Raw genomic sequence first — 23,782 nt, forward strand, 5'->3', positions numbered from 1 at the left:
TGAAGGAAAGTGCTCTGCTGTTCCCCAGGGCATGAAGAGCTCGCCACCTTTCTTTCCTGCCTTTTTCTCTCTAGGCTCATCTTTTCTCTTCATGCACCCAGTAGTGAAAATTCTCTAGGTTTCAGTCTACTCAGATATTCTCATACTACTTTATTGAAAAGAAGTGTAATAAAGAAAATTCTGGAGGTACTTATCGTACTCTGACTTCTTAACAGCTCCCACCTCTTATCCATGAGTATACATGTTTTATTTCATTTGACTTATAGTGTGCTTTCTACACTGTGGCTATCATACCGTTTTACTTAAGCCATCAAATGTTAGTTTAATTCCTCCCCTTGGACCTTAGCAACACCTTAGCCTGGGACAGGAAGATGCCCATCTTCCTTCAGCCAGGTCTGCCCTTTGAACATGTCTCATAGTGAATTTGCTGATATTTCTAGTTTTTGGCTTTAATTCTGGAATTGATGTTCCAAGTGAAGGCCGGCTCTGCAGGTTGGGGTGTGGAACAGACCTAGAATTGCCTGGATTATTCATTGGAAATGGTGGGCTTGTGTATTCAGAGGCAGAGCCCTGGAAGAACAGAAATCGTAATATTTTTGGAGGTAGGCAGGGAATTGTCTGGGTGCCACACAGTCCTTTCTTCTTTTTCATATGCATGTCACTGAGCCCTCCAGAGGTGCTAGAAAAATTGTCAGAGCTGAAGAGAACTGAGAAATTTGACCCACCCCTCCTATTTTACAGAATGCAGTTTTATACCTCTTCCTGCTACTTGAGCAGTAAAATTTGGGATCTAGGATAAAGAATTAGCTAACAGCTTAGTTATTAAGAGCCATAAATGTTAGAGTAAAATAGGCATTTTATTTTGAATATATACATTTGAGTATGCTCTTTTTTAAGTTAAGTTAAAAGAAAACTATATAATAAATTGAAATTAAATGTTTGCAGGGTCCCTGAGGCCACTCTTGAGAGGGAGCATTGCATTTCTCAAATTCTCTCTGCCTCTGGTGTACCGTGCAAGGAGTAGAAGTATTATGTAATTCAGGACTTTGTAACTTAAAATGTGATAGATTTTTGTGGCCTCGTGAGTGAAACCATTTTTCATTGAGGAAATACTTGCTGCATGCCTACCATGTTAGGAGCTCTTCTGGCCATGGGGATTATAGCACTATGTGAAGAAAGCAGGTGAAAATTCCTGCTCTCTCAGGGCTTCATTCCAGTGGGGGAGGGCAGTCAATTATATAGTATGTTGGGGGTGCTATGGAGAAAAACTGGGGGGAGGTGAATTGGGAGAGTAGGGGTGAGAATTACTGGTTGGGAGCGTGTGATGGAAAGGTTTTTAGCTGATTAAAATATCAGTCAGTACTGCAAGAAGATTTAACAGACAACCTTGGAATCCAATTAAGAAGGAACTGTGCTACAGAAATTGGTTACTCAGTTAGGTGGAGATATGTGACAAACTTAAAAATGAAGCTTCAACATGATTAAATAATCTTGAGGTGGTGTATTCATCAAGGTATAGGCCAAGGTGCTGTCACTGCAGCCCCCAATTAGTCTCTCAAACAAGATAAAAATGTATTCCTCTCACAGGTGGGTCAGTGAGCTCTGTCCCTAAGCTCATCAAGGACCCGGGCTGGAGCATGGCCCTAGCAGCTGTAGTCTGTGGCTTCCACATGATCTTCATTGTCCTTTCCAGTATTGCAAGGCCAAGACCAAGAAGAGGCACGTGTCCCTTCTGCTCCTGTTCCATTGATGAGCTCTTAGTTACCTGGTCAAACCTTGCTGCTGCAGAGGCTGGGAAATGTGTTCTCTAGTTGGGTGGCCCTGTGCCCAACTGAGAGTCTGTATTATACAGGAGGAAGGGGAGAACATACTTGGAGGAAGGGGAGTTAGAAGATGACAGGAGATCAGATGCAGTCTAAATTTTTTCCTGGGAGTCTTTCTCATAAACTTGCTATTTGAAGATTTCACAGTCCTCTTAATGAGAGAGACCACCATGTTTATGCTGTGTAGAAAAGATAATGATAGAGAATGCTGGTATTGAATGCTGGTGTATGACTTAGAGAACTTAGCTCAGCCTGATTGTATCTATTAATGAGGAACTTTGTGGTGTAGAGAGCAACTAAATAAATACCTTTTATACTGAATTCGGACACCATTGAGGATCCCCACCCTTCCAGGTAAATAAAAGTAACTGCTCCCCCCTCCCCCAGGCATATAAATCAATGAGGAATTGTGTATTTAGGCCAGATTTGAAAGGGCATAATCATGCATATATTAATCATAGAGCCAGCTTGTAATTATCAAGCGGAAGATTTTTCAGTTAGTTTTCCTCATCTCTTTTTCTTATCTTCCCTTGGTAGTGACACCAGGCTGTTTTGCTGTTTCTTTCAGTGACTAGATAATAGAAAAGAGGAGGTGTTTAAGCCCAGGTCTAACCACATATTACTGATTATCTGCTTGTAGAGGCTTGATGGAAGAGGAAATTAAACCTGTACTGTAAAATGATTTTGAACGACCTGTTTCTCCTTTGCATTCTGGTATTGTAAATAAAAGCAAATACTCCAGTATCTCTGCCCCCATCCCCTTCCCCCAGATTATTAGAGAACTGTGCTTTCTCATTTTGAATATTAACATTTCTACATTTTATGAACATTTTGAGTATTAACGTTTCTGCATCTATGAAATAGATACAGAGAAGGCAGACTTTACTACGAGGCAGGATTTTCCAGGTTGTGCTCTTTGGAACATTAGTTTTGATGGAACATTCGTTTTGATATGTGTTGAAAATAAGATTCTTGGTCAGATAATTGGGAAAAATTAGATTCTGTGGGAGCGTAGTGTGCAACATGTTATCTTTGAGATAATTTGTGGGTGGTATGTTAATTACATTTGGAATAATTCTGGTAGGCTAGTTGATGCAAGGTTTAAATTTTTTTTTTTCTTTTTAAATAAGCATGTAGTATAAGGTAGAACTAGAAGTGGTCAGCATATTATCTTCCACTTGTTTCTGAAATGTGAGAAATCAAAGAGCTTCTTGATCGTGTGTGTGCCTTGCTGCCAGGTAGCCGTAATCTCACGGAGGCTAAAGCGTTAGGAGAGGCAGCCTGAGCTTTTCATCTGGGCTGATGAGGAAAGAAGGTCCTTTAGGAGCAGCCCCTCCCTTTGTTAATTGTAAAACTGAGGATGTAGCCCCTGAGACGTTCCCAGCCTCGTGGGTCCCAGTGTAGACAGGTTGATCCTGTGGTAGGAGGAAGCACAGCTGATTGAGATGACCCAGAAATCAGATCCAGGCATGAATGAATCTGTCATGTAGACAGAAGGGATCTTTCAGTGGCTCCCACCTTGGCCCCCACAAACCCTTGCAAGAAAACTCACCTTCACGGGGCCAAACAGAACTGTTCCATTGCCATCTTCTCAGTGAGGGCACTAAGGCACACAAATACAGCTGCCAGCATGTGTCCAAGAAAACGAGCCTTCGTCAGGTGGGAGCTCCATCCTAGGGAGAATATCTTAGTTTTAGTTCCCTTTGGTTTAAAGTACAGATATCTTTAAGAAACTTAATCCACAAAGGTCGTGGGATCATGTGTTTTAGTTGACTAAGTGTGTGAATTTGGGTGATAATGGCTTTCACTCTCAAGTCTGAAAAACTTAATACACAGGACTGTCAATCAGATGAGAAGTTAATTTAGCTTATTACAGTTCTGCCCTTCGGTGGCTCCAATATTAGATCCTTTAGGGAGTATTTGTAGTTATTGGTTTGATTTAATTTGCTGCTCTGTAAGCGATGGTGGAATTATTACCTGATTTGAATTGAGTTTTCAACCTAATTTTTTTCCTTATCTTTTAAGTGGGGATATGCTTACGTGACATTTCTCCCTTATATCTTTTATATGGTTAAGGAGTCACTATTAATTATTACTTTGAGTTTCTCTGAATAAAAGTTTTCAGCAGCAATTGTTACCTCATTATGGTGGTAAAAATGTAAAAAATCTCCAATTATTAGGAATTGAGCTCTGTTAAGTTGGGGAGCTTTAAAATGCAAATATTTAAAGTTATGGTGCAGGGGTAGCTTCAGAAAGCTGTTGGCTTCCAGGCTTTCTCTCTCTTTTTTTCTTCCCCCCTTGTATTTTTGGTTACTGAGGATTAGCTTTCTGGTAAGATAACCAAATACTTGTCATAAGCATGTACTGTGAGTTTCTGGGCTTTTTGTTTCCTGCGGCTCCTGCCTGTGCCTCGCCCTTCCCAGGTGGGCCTTCTGGCCACAGGCACAGCAGGCCGGTTTTCCCTCGCCGGGTGGCCCTACTGCTGTGTTCCTCAATGGCTTTGCTGCAGTGAGCAAAGTCATTTTATCTGGGTCTTTGGAGGGGAGGGGGGAGGAGGGAGGGGAGTGTCTGTGGGTTTCAGTGGTTTGGGCAGAAATATCTGTTTAGGAGTGAAGAGTTCTAGATTTTAATTACCTTGCTCATTTGACACGGATAGTGTCTCTGTTTTATCTTGAACCACTTATAAAACAACCATTTAAATAAGTTGATTTTTTTTTTCTTGTTAGTTAGAACCTGGCCCTCTGGATGAAACTCAGATTGCTACTATATTAAGAGAAATACTGAAAGGACTTGATTATTTACATTCAGAGAAGAAAATTCATAGAGATATTAAAGGTAAGAAAGCATTTTGTTCTTATTCTTTAAAAATATCTCAGGTGGGTAGGAACTTGTGGTGGAGTTAACTGTCCTTTTCTTCTCAGGGGACGTTCCCCTGTGGAGTGCCTTCCCTGTGACTGGAGTTGGGTTGGCTAGGAGGGGTCTAACAGGAAGCACTTGGTGCCTGTTGTGAGCAGGTGCTCTAGCTGGGGAGAGAACACACACATTTCCAAAATGATCATCCCAAAATAACAAACGGGAACAACACAGTAAATAATGCCAGTGGTTTTCTTTTGCAGCTGCCAACGTTCTGCTCTCTGAACATGGAGAGGTGAAGCTGGCTGATTTTGGCGTGGCAGGCCAGCTGACAGATACCCAGATCAAAAGAAATACCTTTGTTGGTACCCCTTTCTGGATGGCGCCCGAGGTCATTAAGCAGTCAGCCTACGACTCAAAGGTAAGGGCCATGCTGTATTCATTGCGTCTAGAGGGTTCTTCCTTTTTGTTAACCTTACAGCCTGTCTAGATGGAGTGGACCTTGATGTAAGTCATAAAAATAATTCTCAGACCTCGATTTAAAAGTTCTCCTGTTCATCTCCTGCTGTATAATTTACTACTATTTCTTTATGCAACCAACAGTTACTGAGATTTTTAGCTTAAATAACAGGGATGGGTGGTGGGGAACACTGAGGGAGGAACACGTTTGTAAGTAGATGTGGAGGAGGTGAAGGACCAAGGTTGAGAGGATGGGTTCAGCTCAGCCTGTCTGAGTTTGAGATCCTTGCAAGACGTCCTGGAAGCGGTGTCCAGGAGACGCATGTGGAGGTCTGGGGAGGGGGCTTGGGAAGTTGTCTGTATAGGAGGTGGTTGAAGTCCAAGTGGTATGGAGGAGACGGGGAAGAGGGCCTTGGACAGAACTCTGTGAAGGATATGTAAGGGACAAGCAGAGAAAGACGATTGCACATGAGAAATGGAGAGAGTGCCAAAAAAAAAAAATGAGGAAGTGCAAGAGTGTGCAGAAATGTAAGAACAGAAGCTGGAAAGATGGTCCCTTTAGCGATAGCTATAGATTCTTCAAATTGTTATTTTTTGTTCCCGATTAGGATCGCTTTTCCCATAGGTTTCTTACCAACATGAGGCAAAAACCATAATTCATTTCTTCCAGCCAGTTTAATGTGTCATATTTTGCATGTTCCTAATCTTTCCCTGTATTCTTCTTTTCACTGTTGCCCTTAAACTTCTTAGCATAGATAAAAACCCAGGGTCTCTTTGCCTCCTGTATCTCTGATTTAATGACTCATATGACTTTTCGTTTTCAATAGCCCTTGCACAGTAAAAAGTCCACAGGGTCCACCAGAAGATTGACTTTTCTGAACCAGAAATTTCTAGGTAAACATATTTAAGCTCAGTACATGAAGCATAGGGTAACGTGGGGCCTGAGGTCACTGTCATGAGCCATCGGTTGTTGCACAGTGTGGAGGCTGTGGCAGTAGTTGCAGGTGTACCTGGGTTACTGCAGGAGAGAAGGGGGCCTGGCCCTCTTGCTGTTGAATTGTGGTGGTTGCTGTGATTTGCAGATACCCTGAGGGCCTTTGTAGCCATTGGTGAGTAAGGGATTAGTAGGTCCCCAACCCCCAAGATGGTAGAACTATCTGGTCTTCGGTGTGTTTGTTGCTTGTTAGTGTCTGCCCTGTGTGTACTGGGTTTCCTCAATAGCTCCTTTTAATCTCTAGAGCCAGTTTTGCTGTTAGCCCTTTTCCTGGACTTACTGTTTTAGGACTTGACAGTTCTTCTATCTGTCTGAAGTGGAGGCCCTCTTATTGAAGCTCATGTGTCTAGATTTTAGTAGGGCTGAGACTAGAATCCAAGTTTCTTGACCCATCTAATTACACTACACTGATTATTCATTTTACACCCCTGTCCTCTCTCTTTCTGGTAAATTAACTGATCAGCCATGGCACATGTGGTTCAGGATTCAGATCTTACATTTCTTCAGCCTTACCCATTATTGTTCATTGCAAAATTTTTCTTCAAAAATTTTTCCTGGCTCCTTAGGCAGTTCCACTCCTTGACTTTCTTCCTAGTGCAGAGCTTTTGTGGATGTTTGCTGAAGGTGGCTTCTTGAGTAGTAGAGATTTCATCTTACTGCATGGTAAAGCCTTGCTACTTTTCTTCCTGGAGTTCTTAAGATCAGAAAGTTCTTATCAGTAGATGTTACATTATTATTTTTAGGTAGATTAAAAGCTATGTCTCAAACTTACAGTGAGTGCATATTTGGCTGGGAGGAGATAGCTTGAGAAAAATGTCTCATTTTTTTGTTAACCTCTTACTATCTTTTACTCTGGCTTGTGTCAAAAGCCTAATTCTTTCATTTTCTTGGATCGTACCCAGTGACTTTCAACTGGAAATTATGTGCAAAAATATGTTCATGTGAAGTTTACTTGCCAGGTCTGTGACTCAGAAGTCTGGAGGGTGCAGATAAGGCTCATGTCTGTGTCTTTGTATTGAGGCTTATCAGAAGTGGAGTTTCAGAGGTTGGGACCTTAGGATAATGTACCTCCCACCGTCATTAGTTCTGGCTCTGGGCTAGCAGCTCTGGTCATAAGCAGTGCCTGACAGAGGGTCATTTTCAGAGGCTGCTTTGAGGATGTCCTTGCTGTTACTAGCTTTCCCCAGAAACAGACATCTCAGAGGCCTGTCTGACTGGATGGTAAGTGCTCTCTGAGGTCCACTGTAGCTGTCGTGGCTACTCTGGTCTCCTGCTGACAAACTTACTCAGTTTCTCACCATTCCTCCTTTCCACTCTTCCTTGCATGTACCATGTAGACATTTTTTCCACTAGCCTCTGGGTTGGAGGTAGAGAGCTGACACCCTGGGGTGTTGTAATAGAGCCACGGTTGGTTACAGTGGTGGCTCTCCTTTCTGAGATTACATGAGTTGATTCTCCAGTGCAGGCCTGGTTGGGTTAAGAAGTGGACTTGCACCTACTCACAGCATCTTCAATTTTGTCTATCTGTCTACAACCTTATTTAATGTAACCTCTTGAACCATATTTCTGACCATTTATCATTTGTTGGAACTGCTCAAGTGTTCCTGAATGGGTTTGCATATACAGGGCTTATTTCTTTCTCAATTCTTAATCTAAAACTGACATTAGTAAGTTATGATGTACTTCTGCCTTAAGAACCTTCGTTATTATTACTAATTTTGAGGTGATTTAGGGAAGCTTGGTTTGTTTTAAGAAGTCCACAAACTTTGGAGGTAGATGCCAAGGGAGATATCTCTGCTCTCTCACAAGTTTCAACACTACACAGGGTATTGGGCTGAAGAACTTGAATCTTTTCTGTTCTTTGTAAGATTATGATGCTACATTAGCAAATGGATTGTATTGAGGAAAGACATTTTCCTGTTTCATGACACTTTCTAGGTACATCTTAAATGAGTAATTGCACCGGTGGGTGTTATGTGCTCCAATGGGCAGGTGGGGAGTGCAGTGGGAGCCCACTGAGGGCATGTCAGAGGGAAGTGGGGAAGGCTTCACAGATGTGAGACTTTTCAACCCCTCAAAGGTGAGGGGAAGGACATTTAGACTGAGTCCACTGTGTTCAAAGAACAGGGTGTTGGGAAAGGGGATACATTAGTGTTTGGATTGTAGATTGTAAGGAAGAATGTGGTAGGAGATGAGACCAGAGAAATTGACTTGCCCGTTCACTGAAAGGATATTGTGTAAACACTTAGTGGCTGGTGCCAACTTTCTCTTTTAAATAACCTTTCCATTTTTGAGTCTCAAAACCAGCACACACTCTTTAATGATAATCTGGAAAGCACTGAAAAGATGAAAAGACAAACATCTGTAGTTCTACCATCCAAGCAGAAGCAAAATTATTTTCATGTTTAGTCATGTCTAAAATAACTGTTTGCTCTTTAACCATGGGAAAAAATGGACATAGATGATGCATTGATGGAAAAATGTAAAATTATCAAAGAACAGGGAAAACACCGGTGGTGGTAGCAGATGTATGGCTTGCATCTGTGTGGTTAACGTTGTCTACTGCAGTGAGTGACCCCGCCACACTGCACCCCAATTCCCATGCCAAAGCCCACTGCTGTGACCTTCATCTGTTCCCTGCCAAACACGTCTTCTCTGTAAGTGGAACAGGCCCAGCTTTGAGTGATGAGCCCTGAGGGTAGGGAAAGGAAGTGAGCGGAAACGAGTGTTCCTTAGCTCTGAGTGTGTCTCTGTTCAGCTGCGCTCCATTCTGGCATTCAGGACAAGGGAGAACACAGTAAAGAGACTTGCAGCAGGCTTTATTTTAGCAGGTAGTAATATTTTGGCCATTTTAGGTATAGCAATTTGTGTGTTATTCAGTGCTTGTAAACCATTTTTATAGATCTATATGATACTTATAAATATGCTCCTAATATGGGATCTAATTAAATAAATCAGTATGTTCACATCACTTACGTTAAATCCATTTTGAACCATGTTTTTGACTTTGAAGTTATCCATGAGTTCTCTCTTTTTTCCTTTTGGTTGTAGTTAGTACCTTCTGTATTATTTTTATGCATATATTTTTAATCACTTAAATTGTGTCATATATGCAAATTTGTAGCCAGCTTGCTTTATTTAACACAATATTGCAAGGATTTAGATAGCTAATATTAACTATCTCCCTCACCCCAGTATTGTTAAGATTGCCTGACCATCAGTAACCGATAATTCTGTCTGGTCACTCAGGAGCATGCCATCTAGAACTATCAATGTTTAAAAAAGAAGTGTTCATAAACTAACGTCTGCATCTGCCCTTGTACTTTTTGACTTGGGCTCATAATGAAAACCACTGTTTGTTTTCTCTTTTGACAGTGTCTTAATATCTAATTTTATGTCTTTCCCAGGTGGCAGTAAATGGGTATCTTCTTTTATGTCAATTCTAACTGCTTTGGAAGATGACTGCCCTTCCCCCATGTAACTTTTGTTTTAAAACCTAGACCCATGTTCTGTATCTGGTGCCATATTTCCTAGATATGGTAATAGACAAACTTAATTACCATCACTGAGTACATGAAACTTCATTAAGTTAATGTGTCATAGTAATTTATCATTCTTTTAAGGTTGAACATAAGTAATACCGCTTTGCATGTTTTTGGTGGCATATACCATTTTCCAAATCTAAAATTTTTTTATTTAGGAGAGATTTCTAGAAGTGAAATTAATTGATCTTACCAAGTTTTAATATTTTATGACTTTTGATATGTATGCCAACTTGCTTGCCATTTATTCGAGTGTAAATGAAGGATCTTGAGCAGTGGGTGGCACGTGGTCTCAGGCTTCCATGTTATTCAGGAAGGAGACCTCGGGCAGGAAGGCCACTGAAGACCACACAATTCAGGGGAGAGATGATACCTCTGAACTCGGGGCAGGAGGAATGGAGAGGGGTGGGGAAGGGGTGTTGGGAGATAACAAGCCACACACCTGGCACCTGGTTGGATTTAGGAGGATCTGAAGAGAAAAGTGGAGGAGCCAAGCCAGGAGCGCCCCCTGCCCCCTACCCCAGACCCACATACTCGGGCTCCTGGCTTGGCTGACTGGGAGGATGATGCAGGTTTTGATGATACTTCACTGGCAACTCTCCCAGGGGAAGCTGGGACCTGAGTGATGCCTGTGCCCTTTCTCTGAAGACTTTCGAGTTGGGTTATAGTCGGTTCTAAGATTTGTCCTCAAAACAGGCCCGAGAAAGTGGTTTTCTCAGCCTCTTTAAATTGGTATGTATTTGGTTATTTGGAAGCACGTGCCAGCTCTTTCATTGTCTTACAGCGTGTCTGCTTACTGTCTGACCTGGAGGACTGTCAGGCCTGTAGTCCCAGAATGTGTTTACTTGTGAGATGCTTGGTGGTTTGGGGGTGCATCTGTCAGAGATCTGTATGGCTGAGAAACACATTGGTGCTGAGCAGTAGGCTTTGCAGACAACAGCAGATCTAATGAAATGCCACGGGGCTAGAGTAGGTAGATAGATGTGGAATTACACAAACTTCAGAAGGAACCTGTTGTGTAAAGAACCACTGCCATTCAAGAGTTAGGCCATCTGTCATTTCCTCTTCTGTTTCTGCACTTCATCCTCTTTTTCCCTGCTCTTACTAATGTCCTCCTGCCACTGCCATGCTGGCTATGAATTCTTACCTGCCAGCACACTCTGATGCACCCTGTTTTTTTCCTCCTTGGTTTTAGGGACTCTGGAATATTAACATTCCAATGATTTTTTTTTTTTTTTTTAAATAATATACATTGTAAAACAAAGGCGTATAAGTTGGAGAGGGGAGGAAGATAGGAATATTACTCTCCATACTGAGTGTTCTAGACTGATACCTTAAATGTAAGAATTTAGTACGAAGAATTCAGTGCAAGTCTTAGACAGTTACTCTCTATCTTGACTGAGAACAGAACAAAACACACTATACCATTTGTGTCAGTCTCACTGAAAGCTGGGCTGTGGGAGAATCTAGTGAGGATTTCTGGTACTCTCTAGGGTTGCGAAGACATGTCAAGTGAACAGAACTTCTGAGTCCTCTCCATGTCATTAAAGGTAGACATTGTCTGGGTCCTGCAGAGACCTAAATGAGATTTCAGCCTTTTCATTTTCTTCTTGTAGAGTGAGTGTGAGAATTATGAAGTTCTAACTTGGTTTCTTGCAATAATGATAGATTTGCAATACATAATGATAAGAGCAGGAACATTGGACTAGACTGCAGGTTTTTTTTTTTCTCCCCCTTCCCATTACAGTTCTTCTTTGCCAATGTTTAGTCCTGCTTCATTTTCAGCTTCTGCCTGACTCTCTGGGGATTGGTATCAGCTGCTAACGCAGTCTCATTAACTGTTAAATTCCTCTTAAGATTGCCCTGCATGTTTCAGTTACCTTACACATGCAAGGAATTTATTCATTCACTCCAGTGAATGATGGTGGCCAGAAGTGCGTGCTGGGCAGGTGGGGGGGGTCAGGTGGCTGGACACCGAGCCCTGGATATGGCCCACCTAAGTGCTCCTGCCAGAAATGAATCTAACCAAACCCCTCTGTTTAATTTGCATTTGATGCAAATACAGGAGCTAGAGAAACACATTAAATGACACCGGGAAGAAACCATCAGACAAATCCAGAAAATGAGGCTTGGTTTCTTCATCAGTCAAGTCGATGGCACTGGGGGGACTGGGGAGCAGACTGTCCAGATAAAAGAGCCTTGGGTGACCTTAACAACACACAGACCTGTCGGGATCCTGATTCAAATCAACCAACCATGAAAAGACAACTTTGATCACTTGAGCAAATGTAATCATTATGTGATTGTTCTGGTTTGCTAAAGCTGCTGTTACGCAAAATACCAGAAATGGATTGGCTTTTATAAAGAGAATTTATTACATTACAAATTTACAGTTTTAAGGACATAAATGTGTCCAAACTAAGGCATCAACAAGAAAATACTTTCACTGGAGAAAGGCTAGTGGTGCCAGCTATGAAGGCATGTGGCTGGTGTCTGCTGGTCCTTTGCTCCTGGGTTCTGGTTTCAAAATGGCTTTCTCCAAAATGTCTCTGGATTTCTGTCTCTCTTAGCTTCTCTGTCTTGGCTCCTGTGCATCCTTGCTTGTTCTCCCAATGCGTTTCTCTCTAAGTGTCTGGGCATCCTCTCTTAGCTTCTCTGGGGCAAACTCTGTGCTTCATCTCATAGCTTAGCATCTCCAAACGTCTTTCTGTCTGCATCTCCAAGGGTATGGGTCTGTGTCGGCCCTTAAGCTCTCTTAAGGACTCCAGTAAACTAATCAAGACCCACCTTGAATGGGTGGGGTCACACCTCCATGGAAATAATCTAATCAAAAGATCCTGCTCATAATAAGTCTACAACCACAAGATCAGATAAAAAGAACATGGCTTTTGTGGGGGATGTAATAGATTCAAACCAGCACAGTGATATTAAGGAATTACTGTTATTTTTAGGTGTTGGATGTACTAAAAAGTCCTTATATTTATATACTGAAATATTCAGGGGAAATATATTTCTGTGATTTACTTTAGAAAGTACTAGGGCGAAGAATAAAATGAAACATCTATGGCAAATGTTAATAATTTAATTCATGTGGTGAGTATATGGGGGATGCACTACATTGTTATTTCCTACTTGTTCCTGTGTTTGAAACTTTCCATAATCATATTTTTAAAAAGTGCTAGGCACTGAAAAGTGTCTTCCACAAGCATCTTACTTTTCCCATTTTACAGGTGAAGGAAACTGAGGCTCAGGTTAGGTGTTTTGTCTCATGTCCCACGACTAGAGTCAGAGTTTCAGCCCAAGTCTCTGAGAGCAGCGCTGCTCTCAGTCTAGGGCCAGTGCACGGTGCTGGATGGGGGCCCTCGCAAGCAGATCCCCACTCCTGATGTGTCCTTTTTGCTCATTTTCAGTTATCCTATTGACTTCAGGGACTTCACAGTGGTCACCTCACCCACCCAACAGTGAATAAAGTAGGAATAATCATAAAAGCCATTCTCAGTATAGTGGCAGAAGATGCTTTACAGTTCAAATTTTCTTCTCTGCATTGTCTGTTTTGAAATCATGGCAAGAGTTTATCTTCTTTATTATCAGTTAAAAATAGTTCTTTTTCAAACCTTGGAAACATTGACCTTATCATCCGTTCTTTTTCTAAGAAGTATATTTATCTGAATTTATTCCTGCTTGGTGTCTCAAAGATGGTTTTGGTTTTTGCAGGCAGACATCTGGTCCCTGGGCATAACAGCTATAGAACTTGCAAAAGGGGAGCCACCTCACTCTGAGCTGCATCCCATGAAGGTTTTATTCCTCATTCCAAAGAACAACCCACCAACATTGGAAGGAAACTATAGCAAACCCCTCAAGGAGTTTGTGGAGGCCTGTTTGAATAAGGAGCCAAGCTTTGTAAGTTTAACAAGGATAAAAATGGGCATCTCTTTATGTGTGGTTTGACTTTGTTTAGAAACATCTTACTGTATTTTCTTTAGTCACCAGGAAACTTGGGACAAGAAAAGTCAAATACTTGAGAAAGTAAGGGAGTTAGGCTTAGCTGTGAGGATATTTTCTTGATGCTGTTGTTGGCCATGGTAAAGATGTTTCTGGGAAGGCAGTAAATGACGATGGGGATTGTGGCATGGGTGGCCCATCAAGTCCTGCACACAGTTTAGTCCTGCTTCTTGCCCCCAAGAAACTACAACTGTAGAAAACTATGTTTGCAGCTTAGCCTTTGCTAAGCTTAGCCTGAGCTTTAAATGAAGAAGACGCCATCATCAGTGTTTCGCTGAAGTCTTCTCTCAGCTCTGGGCGACTGCAGCTCTTCCATGGGCCGTGCAGCAGACCTCTTCGTTTTGTTGATGGGTACCCCAGAGAGGGCATCTCATTTCCAGTGCCAGCACTAGTGTTTTCTGTTAGGGGATGGGGGCAGAGAAAGGGCACAGCTTGCTCCAAAGGTCAAAAGGAGCTCAGGTTCACTGCAACAAATCACACTTGTACATTTTCTCAAGGAACCTCTTAAATTCTTGTTGTTCTTCAAAACCTGAATCCTTGGAACTTAGTCTTTTCTTAGGTGAGTATATTCAACAGGCATGTGAATGCATGAAAGTGCCTGTATTTTCTGTTTTTCTAGGGTCCTTAATATTGCAAGCAAAAAATATATATACTTGGATTCAGGCATATACATTTAAAAAAATCTATAAAGAATAATGTTCTTAATTCTTACATCCCATCTTTTCAGAAAAATGATACACGTGTTCAGTTTGGAGGAATGGGCAGGGTTCTGCTATTACAGCTGCCTTCATACGGTTCCTATTAGTTTTCTTTTTTTAAATCAGTATGACTGATTTCTTTGAAGCCAAACATGTTTTTGTTATTTTGTCTTTTAAAGATTAAAAATTGACTTATTTCCTTTTAGATTTTCTTGTGTATTGTACCTTGTTGAGTTTGAAGAATATTCTCCTTAATATATGTGGACTCTTAAATTTTTAATAACTTGAAGGAAGGTTAGGCTATCACCTCTTAAGCTGTTTTTTATAATGGCAAATACTAGCCTGAAAAATAATGGCTAAATATGTTTTTAAAGTAAATGTTTTTGGTTTCCAGTTGACATGTCTTAGGAAAGTAAAAGCAAATAAAGTAATAAATTGCCCCACCTTGCCTTCTCCTGTCTTATTTTCTCTCTCTTTTTTTTCTTTTTATGTTTGACTCTGGCAAACCAGTAATGACTACATAGCTTTAGCCTAATTTCTCTCCAAATTTAGACATTTCCTTGAAGGTTCTCTATGTATGTTGGTATAACATATAGCACCATATATCCCTGTTCTGTTTCTGCATTTTCCAGCAGAGTTAGCTGTAAGGCAAACTCTCATATTAAAATGGATGAATAGTTTTATAAGAGCTCCATCGTTTTCTAATGTGGTTGCCAGGTCTGATAAAGGAATTAAATGGGGGGCACAACGTTTTCTAAGTACCTACAGGTGACGCAGCCCGAGCTCACCAATTCAGTGTTTTATTAATTTATCAAACATCAGGTTGGAGGCAGGGTGGATAATGTTCTACATGTCCACGATTCTGTGAATTCTATATCACGATGTTTGTTCCTACCACAACACACCAACACCCTAGAAGATGCACACGTGCATGTGCACAGTTTGATGTGCACATCTTCCGATTACAAACATTTCTCATATCTGTTCACCTGTGCAGCACATACATCTCCACCCGTACCCTGACCCCGAATGTATGAAGAGAAGGGTAAGAAGCTGAAACCATGACCACGTCAGAGATATTTGAGTTTCACGTGGAAAGCCAGTGAGAAATACCTGATGAGACCCGGGTTTTTACCTGAACCTGAGAAACATACCTAATTCTTGTTAACAAAGCTTTTAGTAGTTTAGAGTAAGTGGGGACTCAGTCTTACTCATTGTTTTTGCGTTCCTGCTGCCTATTCCAATTTGGGCTGTTTCTGCTTCCTTGATAAGCCTGCTCGGTGTAATTGGGTTTGCCGTCTTCAAGGGCAGAGCAGTGCAGTGTTTGGCTGTGGCCGTCTGGAGTCCATGGCATGAAGGAAACCCTTACCTCCTAACCACAAGGGAAGCTACAGACCCAGGGAACCAGCATTTCTAAATTGATCCCTAAGGAAGTTCAGGCGTTCTTTCAGCATCCAAGAAAAGGTTTCTACCTGTTCCTTATTTCTTTTAGATGAATTTGAGTTATTGTATTTATTTTATTTTCTTTAATTTTGAAGGGCCAAACATACATGTAAAAAGGTAACAAATTAACACAGAGCATATATTCCCTCTCTTGCCAGAATTTGTAATAAAGTGTTTTGTAAAACTGGGAGGTAAGTTCTGGCTCTCTTGAATGGTCCTGGTGAAATTCTATGCAAAATACTCCATGTAAATAATTTTTCTGGGGGAAGTTCTCTAGCTCTCTTTGAATTGTTACTTGCAAAAGTTAAGGATCCCCACTAGATAATAAATGTCATGTTCACCACTGTATACCTAGTCCCAATCACAGGTGCCAAACTCTGTGTAAATAGGGAAAGAAAAACACTTTAAAGTAGAACTCGGTTCTTTTGTGTCAATGTGATTTTTCGATATTTTGAGGCAGAAATCTGCCCTTTGGAGTAGAATCAAGTATATGGTGGTGAACTTCATCTCATCTTGGTCTTTTTGGTTTGTTTGTTTTCCAGAGACCCACTGCTAAGGAGTTATTGAAGCACAAGTTTATAATACGAAATGCAAAGAAAACATCTTACTTGACTGAGCTCATTGATAGGTACAAGAGATGGAAAGCCGAGCAGAGCCACGATGACTCCAGCTCTGAAGATTCAGATACGTAAGTTTCACATACCCCTTTTGAGTGGGGTGGTGTGTGTGTGTGTTGTGTGTGTGTGTGTGTGTGTGTTAATTAGTTCCTCTATTTGGAAAATATTTCCTATTCTGAAGGAGGTCTAATTATGGCATGTACTAGTTTCCTTGTAGAAGAAAGGTTTGTTCAATATACAGACATTTCTTTCAGCCCACACTAAGGGAGAGAGTTGAATTTATAAGATGTACTTTTGAGGTTCTAACCACATGAAGCCTTAAATTATGATTTGAAAGAGGGCTGGAGCAGAGGAAAAGGCTTCCACGCTATCACAGTGCTCTGAGAAAGGGATGGACTGGGCATTAGGCATTTTTAAAGGGGAAGGGGAGTATGATATGGTTTTCTAAAATTCAAAGTGATATCTCCACATGAGTGTATAATTGGCCATGTTCAAGGACGTAGAGAAAATCTTACTTACAAAAATCTTCTTGCATTCTCACAAGTAGCTCTGGCTTGATTCTAAATATTCTGAGTGACTTTTCTTTTCAAATAGAGGGCACCCTGTGAGTAAAGTATGGCTGGTTATAGCTGACATATTCCCTCTATGTTCAGTAAGAAGCATTTATTAATAGAGGATGCCGTCTTGTGGGTTTTGTACTTTTTCCAGGGTATTTGAGTTTCTGTCTACTTCTTCCATATGATTGGCAGGTCTTATATACCTGCATGTGTGAATGTACATCCTTATTTGGCTTGCTCTTTTGTGGGGTTTCCATGGGCTGATAGCTAAAATTGTGCCAAATGAACAAATTTTAAATGGTTCCTTCTACTAACTGTCCAGCCTTTAAGAGATCCGAAAATGGAATGTTCACGGAGCAGGAAATGTTGCTTTTAATTATTTTGTGAGTGTTTGGCAGTGGATAGTCCATGTTGATGTGATTCTTGTGATAGAGACCACATGGGGCTATTCGGGAGTCTTTCACTGTCTTGATGTTGTGAATGGAACCTATCTGAGTAAAAACCGTGTGATAGAAAACCATGCACACAGATGTTGACCTGGGTTCTCTTTTTTTTTTCCCCATTTTACTTTCTGGTCTGAAATACTGATGATAGAATTACTTTAAATATACTTTTTTAAAGAACTTAAATGTATATTTTTGGGACTCTATGTTCTGTTACATGCTTGTAGTTGTAAAAGCTCCTTACTAGAAAGTTACTTAATAAAAGCTGATTTCAAGGAGTTCCATTAGCTAAAGAGGTGAATTGGGTATAGGAGCAATTTAAATACCTCATGGGTATGGAAGGCTTAACTTACAGTTCCAGAATGAAAGAAGAAAGGATGTAATCAGCGAAGTGTTGTATATTGAAGTGTTACAAATCTGTAATCCCTCATCTGTTTTCACAGAGGTTAAAACTGACCACAACCCAGGTCTACATGCCAGGCCAATTTAAATCAGAATTCTGGGAACTGGACCCAAAGTGTATTTTAAAGGTTGCAGGGTGATTCCTTTGTGCAGTCAGAATTGAGAAGCACTAATCTGGGAAGTTGTTGAGGTAATGAAGTTGAAAATTGATGAGGTCTTGAATTAGGATGGTAGCAGTGATGATACAAAATTGAACAAATTTGAGAGATATTTAAGACATAGTGATGCATTTGGATAAGGAGATGAAGAAATTTAGGCTTCAGAAACTTGGTAGGTGATGGTGCTATTTATTGAGATGACAGTACTGGAAAGGAGGTTGGGGTAAAGGAGGATGATTCCAGTGTTGGGCAAGTTGAGTTTGGAGTTGCTTCCAGGATGTTTAAAGAGGCAATGACCAGTCCAGAGCTGCATACAGAGGTTTGGAGTTGAGGTGATACATCTAGGCAAATGATATAAATTTAGGAGTCACCACTAGATAAATAGTAATTGGAGCTATGAGAATGTATGGTGCCATTCAGAGTGTATAAGAAGAGTGAGAAGAGCCCGAGGCTTAGACCCAAACACTAGGGAGCACAGCATCAGGGATCAAGCAGAATCTGTGAGAGAGACTGAGAAGTTGTGGCCAGGCCATCCAAGCACAGGTGTGGCCTTAGGAGTTAGGGAGGCTCTTTAGAGAAGGAGGGGGATAATCAGCAGGATCATTTGTAGAATAAAGACTGAACAATAGACTCATCTAGTGATGTGCTGAGTTTTGGTGACCTTAGTGATAGCAGTTGGAGGGACACAGGGTGGCAGAAACCAGGATGGAGTAAGTTCTGGGGTGAGTGGAAGGTAAAGAACAGAGGCAGGGAATATAGACAACATATCCAAGAAATGTGACTGAGAGGGTCAGGGCTGTTGCTGCAGGAGAGGCTGGATTGAGGGAGGATTGTTTTTCCTCTTGAGATGAGAGAAAGGAAAGCAAGTTTAAATGTTGATAGCAAGGAGCCAAAGGGGAGAAAAGTTGAAGTATGGCTGAGCAGGGGACTGTCAGCAGAGATGGAGGGATCGCTCCACAGAAGAGATGCCTCTGTCCATTTCAGTAGGAGGGAAGGATGGGTGTGGACGCAGCCTGGCACATTTGTGGGTCTGGGAGCGGGAAGTTACAGGAACCACATCCTGAAGGTCTCTCTTTTCTCTGTGAGGTAGGAGGCAGGGTCCTTTTTTCAAAATGGAAGACGGATGGGATGGTGTGTGGCTTGTGGGGAATTGAGAAGATTGGAAGTAGTTGTGGAGAGTGGAGGTGAGTGTTGAAGAGAGCAGTGTGTCAGGACTGATGGGTAGCATCGAGTGCCCAGTTGGGGTTGGTGCTCTAAATTTACAGCTGCCATCAGCCTGCTTCCCCAGTCTCAGGCCCCCAACTCTGGTGTGTGCTGTTGATGGAACTCACCTGGATTTCTGTTTAAAGGGAGACAGATGGCCAAGCATCCGGAGGCACTGACTCTGGGGACTGGATCTTCACAATCCGAGAAAAAGATCCAAAGAATCTTGAGAATGGAGCTCTTCAGCCATCAGATTTAGAAAGAAATAAGGTACGTTTGCTTTTACTAGAACAGCTGAAAACTGAGATGGAAGCACTTGTTATCAGTCAACCAGATTTTAAAATGACTTTTTTGTAAAGCTTGCTTTGTGAGTGTGCTGGGTTGTCCTCATCCTTTTGTTTAATTTTGCTGTTAGGGGATTGACAAATCCAGAGATTGTTTTGTCTGATTACCCAAAGATTCAGACCTGATAGTTTGGTCTTTGGTCAATTCTATACTGCTAAATTCTATTTTTTTAAAATTCTTTTTTCTTTTTTTTTCTTTTTTTTATTAGAGAAGCTGTGGGTTTACAGAACAATCACGCATAAAATACAGGATTCCCTACACTACCCCATCACCAACAGTTGCATTGGTGTGGAAAATTTGTTACAATTGATAGCACTTTTTTTGTAATTCTATTTTTAACAGTTCCATTTGTTACAACTGATGAAAGATTATTAAAGTAGTACTATAACTGTTGTCCATAGTTTACATAGGGGTATTTGTTCTTGATATTCCCGACCTATTTTTTATATATATGTATATATACATATATATATATGTATGTTTTTTTTTTTTTCATGAATGTCATTGTTTTACTCATCTGCCCATACAGTGGTTAAAGGGAGTGTCAGTCACAAAATTTTTACAATCACAGGGTCTTGAGATAAAAGCTACATAGTTATACAATCGTTATCAGAGATCAAGGCTCCTGGATTACAGTTCAGCAGTTTCAGGTATTTCCTTCTGGCTATTCTAATACACTAGGAACCAAAAAGAAATAACTATATAATGAGTCAGTAGTCATAATCGTTTGTTAAATCCTAATTTCTCAGTTACACCTCCTCCCTCTCATTTGATCATTCTCTCAATTTTCAGGGATATTTGGGCATTGACTATTTTAACTTCTTCATGCTGGAAAGGAGTATTGGCCTTATGGGGTAGGAAATGAAACTGGTTTATGTTTTTGGAGATATAGATACCTCTGGGTTTCAGGGCTTATCTGGCATAGGAACAATCTGGAGGTCATAAGTTTCTGAAAATATAAACTTACTAAGTAAAACTTTTATAGAGTCTTACATAGAGCCCAGGGTTTTCTTTAGGGTTTTCAGGAATGCTGTTGTTTGGGTTTTGGCATACTGGGGCAATTTGCAACATCTGGCTGAAGCTTGCATAAGAGTAACCTCCAGCATGATCTTTTGATGCTATTTGAAATCTCTTAGCCACTGAAACTTTATTTTCTTCCATTTCTTTTTCCCTATTTGGTCAAGAAGGCATTTTCAACCCCACAATGCCAGGGTCAGGTTCATCCCTGGGAGTCATGTCCCATGTGGGGGGAGGTTAGTGTTTATTTGCAGAGTTGGCTTGGAAAGAGAGGCCACATCTAGCAACAAAAGAGGTTCTCTGGGGTGACTCTTAGGCATAATTAGAAGTAAGCTTAGCGTCACCATTTATACTGCTAAATTCTGCCCTCTTTAACCCTGCTGAGAATCGGAATTTCTTAACACTTGGACATGTAATGGGTCAGGGTGGGGGGGATGGGGAAGAGACTGAAGTTTCATGTATAGGACCATGTCTGTTTTGCTTATTGAGAAAACTCATATAAGGCACCATAATATTTTATTTGGATTTTGTTTAAGGATTTTAAAAAGGTTTTCACTTGGTATAGCATTCTGGTGCTAGGGTAGGACATAAAGACCTAGTTCCCCAAGATCCAGGGGTATATGGCCCAATTACTGATCACTGCTTTTGATTAGCTCCTTCAGGTCACCAGGGGCCTGGCTCTGAGGGCAGCCATAGCTCTAATCTGCTGCAGACAAAGGTGGACCTGCTGGGCAGGTGCCAAGTCAAGAAAGTATAGTTTTGGGAGCCATGGGAGAAGCTCCTGGAGCCCTTCCTGGACCCTCTCTCATCCCTTCTCAGGGCAATTTGGAGCTAGCTTGTGCTCCATTGTGGGTCCCTGACAATGTTCTGACTGGGAAAGATTGACTTACGAAGCTCCTCTCTGGCATGCACCACTTCTCAGATTTTGCTGTCCCGGAAAAAGCAGCTTAACACAGCAAAAGCAGAATTAGGAGCAATTGAGTTGGGTGGCCTGGGTCAAAGGCTTATCTCCTTTAATTCTTGAGTGGAAGGCTTGGGAGACGGAGAAGGTCTGTTTTTGGGGAGCAGAGGGGACGAATGCCTGTAATCAGGGGAGCTCCAAAAGCCACTAGCACAAGCCCAGGAAAAAGACACAGACCCAGAGAAAATGGGGAGGACCCAGTATTTTGCATTCACTTTTGCTGTTTGATAAGAGGAGTGAACTGTAAGGAGAACACCAGCCAATGCAAAGTCAATTTGCATAGACTGCAAAAGTTTTTGTTTTTGTTTGCTTTTTTGCATAGACTTGCTTGGTTTTGTTAGCTTCTGACACAAAAAAAAAAAAAAAAAAAAAAAAAAAAATCTCTTTACTATCATTAGCTGGATACAAATGCCAGAAACAGACATCTCAGGAAGTGAATCCCAGAGTTAACATATTCAGTGTGCAACAAAAGAATACAAGACAAATAGGAAATGTACAAAGATATAATTTGTAGCAAGTACAATAAAAGGTGGGATGGAGGGGTATAAGAAGTCAAGTTGGTATCTGATCACATATGATTGTTATATATTTAGGATGTTAAATTTTTACCCTATGGTAACCACAAGGCAAATATATGAAAAAAATATATCAGAAAGGAATGAGAAGGGACTCAATATGATAAAACCAAATTTAACAGAAGAATGGAAGGACAAAAAGGTATATGATGTACAAAGATTAAATAGCAAAATGGCAGAAGAAAATCCTGCATTATCACTGTTTACTTTGAATATAAATGAAGTCACCAGTCAGATGGCAGAGAGAGAATGGATAAAAAGCATGACCCAACTATATGCTGTTTTCAAGAGACTTTAATTCAAAGATGTAAGTAGGTAGAAAGTTAAAGGATGGAAAAAGGCGGGGCAAGATGGCAGACTGGTGAGCTGTATGTTTTAGTTACTCCTCCAGGAAAGTAGGTAAAAAGCCAGGAACTGCGTGGACTGGACACCACAGAGCAATCTGTCTTTGGGCATACTTCATACAACACTCATGAAAACGTGGAACTGCTGAGATCAGCGAAATCTGTAAGTTTTTGCGGCCAGGGGACCCGCGCCCCTCCCTGCCAGGCTCAGTCCCGGGGGAGGAGGGGCTGTCAGCTCCGGGAAGGAGAAGGGAGAATTGCAGTGGCTGCTCTTATCGGAAACTCATTCTACTGATTCAAACTCCAACCATAGATAGACTGAGACCAGACACCAGAGACTCTGAGAGCAGCCAGCCCAGCAGAGAGGAGACAGGCATAGAAAAAAAACAACACGAAAAACTCCAAAATAAAAGCAGAGGATTTTTGGAGTTCTGGTGAACACAGAAAGGGGAAGGGCGGAGATCAGGCCTTGAGGTGCATATGCAAATCCCGAAGCAAGGCTGATCTCTCTGCCCTGGGCACCTTTCCTTAATGGCCCTGGTTGCTTTGTCTATTAGCATTTCAATAACCCATTAGATCTCTGAGGAGGGCCGTTTTTTTTTTTTTTTTTTTTTTTTTTTTTAAATCCTTTTTGCTTTTTCTAAAACAATTACTCTAAGAAGCTCAATACAGAAAGCTTCAAAGAATTGAAATTTGGGCACGTCAAGTCAAGAGCAGAACTAAGAGAGCTCTGAGACAAAAGGCAATAATCCAGTGGCTGAGAAAATTCACTAAACAACACAACTTCCCAAGAAAAGGGGGGTGTCCGCTCACAGCCACCATCCTGGTGGACAGGAAACACTCCTGCCCATCGCCAGCCCCATAGCCCAGAGCTGCCCCAGACAACCCAGTGTGACGGAAGTGCTTCAAATAACAGGCACACACCACAAAACTGGGTGTGGACATTAGCCTTCCCTGCAACCTCAGCTGAATGTCCCAGAGCTGGGAAGGGGGAGCAGTGTGAATTAACAGAGCCCCATTCAGCCATCATTTGAGCAGACTGGGAGCCTCCCAACACAGCCCAGCAGCCCAGAACTGCCCTGGGGGGACGGCACTCACCTGTGACATAGCACAGTCATCCCTCAACAGAGGACCCGGGGTGCACAGCCTGGAAGAGGGGCCCACTTGCAAGTCTCAGGAGCCATACGCCAATACCAAAGACTTGTGGGTCAGTGGCAGAGACAAACTGTGGCAGGACTGAACTGAAGGATTAGACTATTGCAGCAGCTTTAAAACTCTAGGATCATCAGGGAGATTTGATTGTTAGGGCCACCCCCCCTCCCCGACTGCCCAGAATCACGCCCCAC

General features: G+C 41.5%; 1 protein-coding gene across 1 annotated transcript in view; it reads left to right on the forward strand.

Moving 5' to 3' along the window:
- Nucleotides 1-23,782, forward strand: part of STK24 (serine/threonine kinase 24) — a 147,797-nt gene that overhangs the window by 103,431 nt on the left and 20,584 nt on the right. The window contains 5 exon segments of the mRNA XM_037800492.1: nt 4,550-4,658; nt 4,940-5,097; nt 13,386-13,571; nt 16,357-16,502; nt 19,341-19,464. Of these exon segments, the coding sequence (XP_037656420.1) occupies nt 4,550-4,658; nt 4,940-5,097; nt 13,386-13,571; nt 16,357-16,502; nt 19,341-19,464 (723 nt within the window).

This window comes from Choloepus didactylus, chromosome 12, assembly GCF_015220235.1.
Source record: "Choloepus didactylus isolate mChoDid1 chromosome 12, mChoDid1.pri, whole genome shotgun sequence".
In the NCBI taxonomy this organism is placed as follows: Eukaryota; Metazoa; Chordata; class Mammalia; order Pilosa; family Megalonychidae; genus Choloepus; species Choloepus didactylus.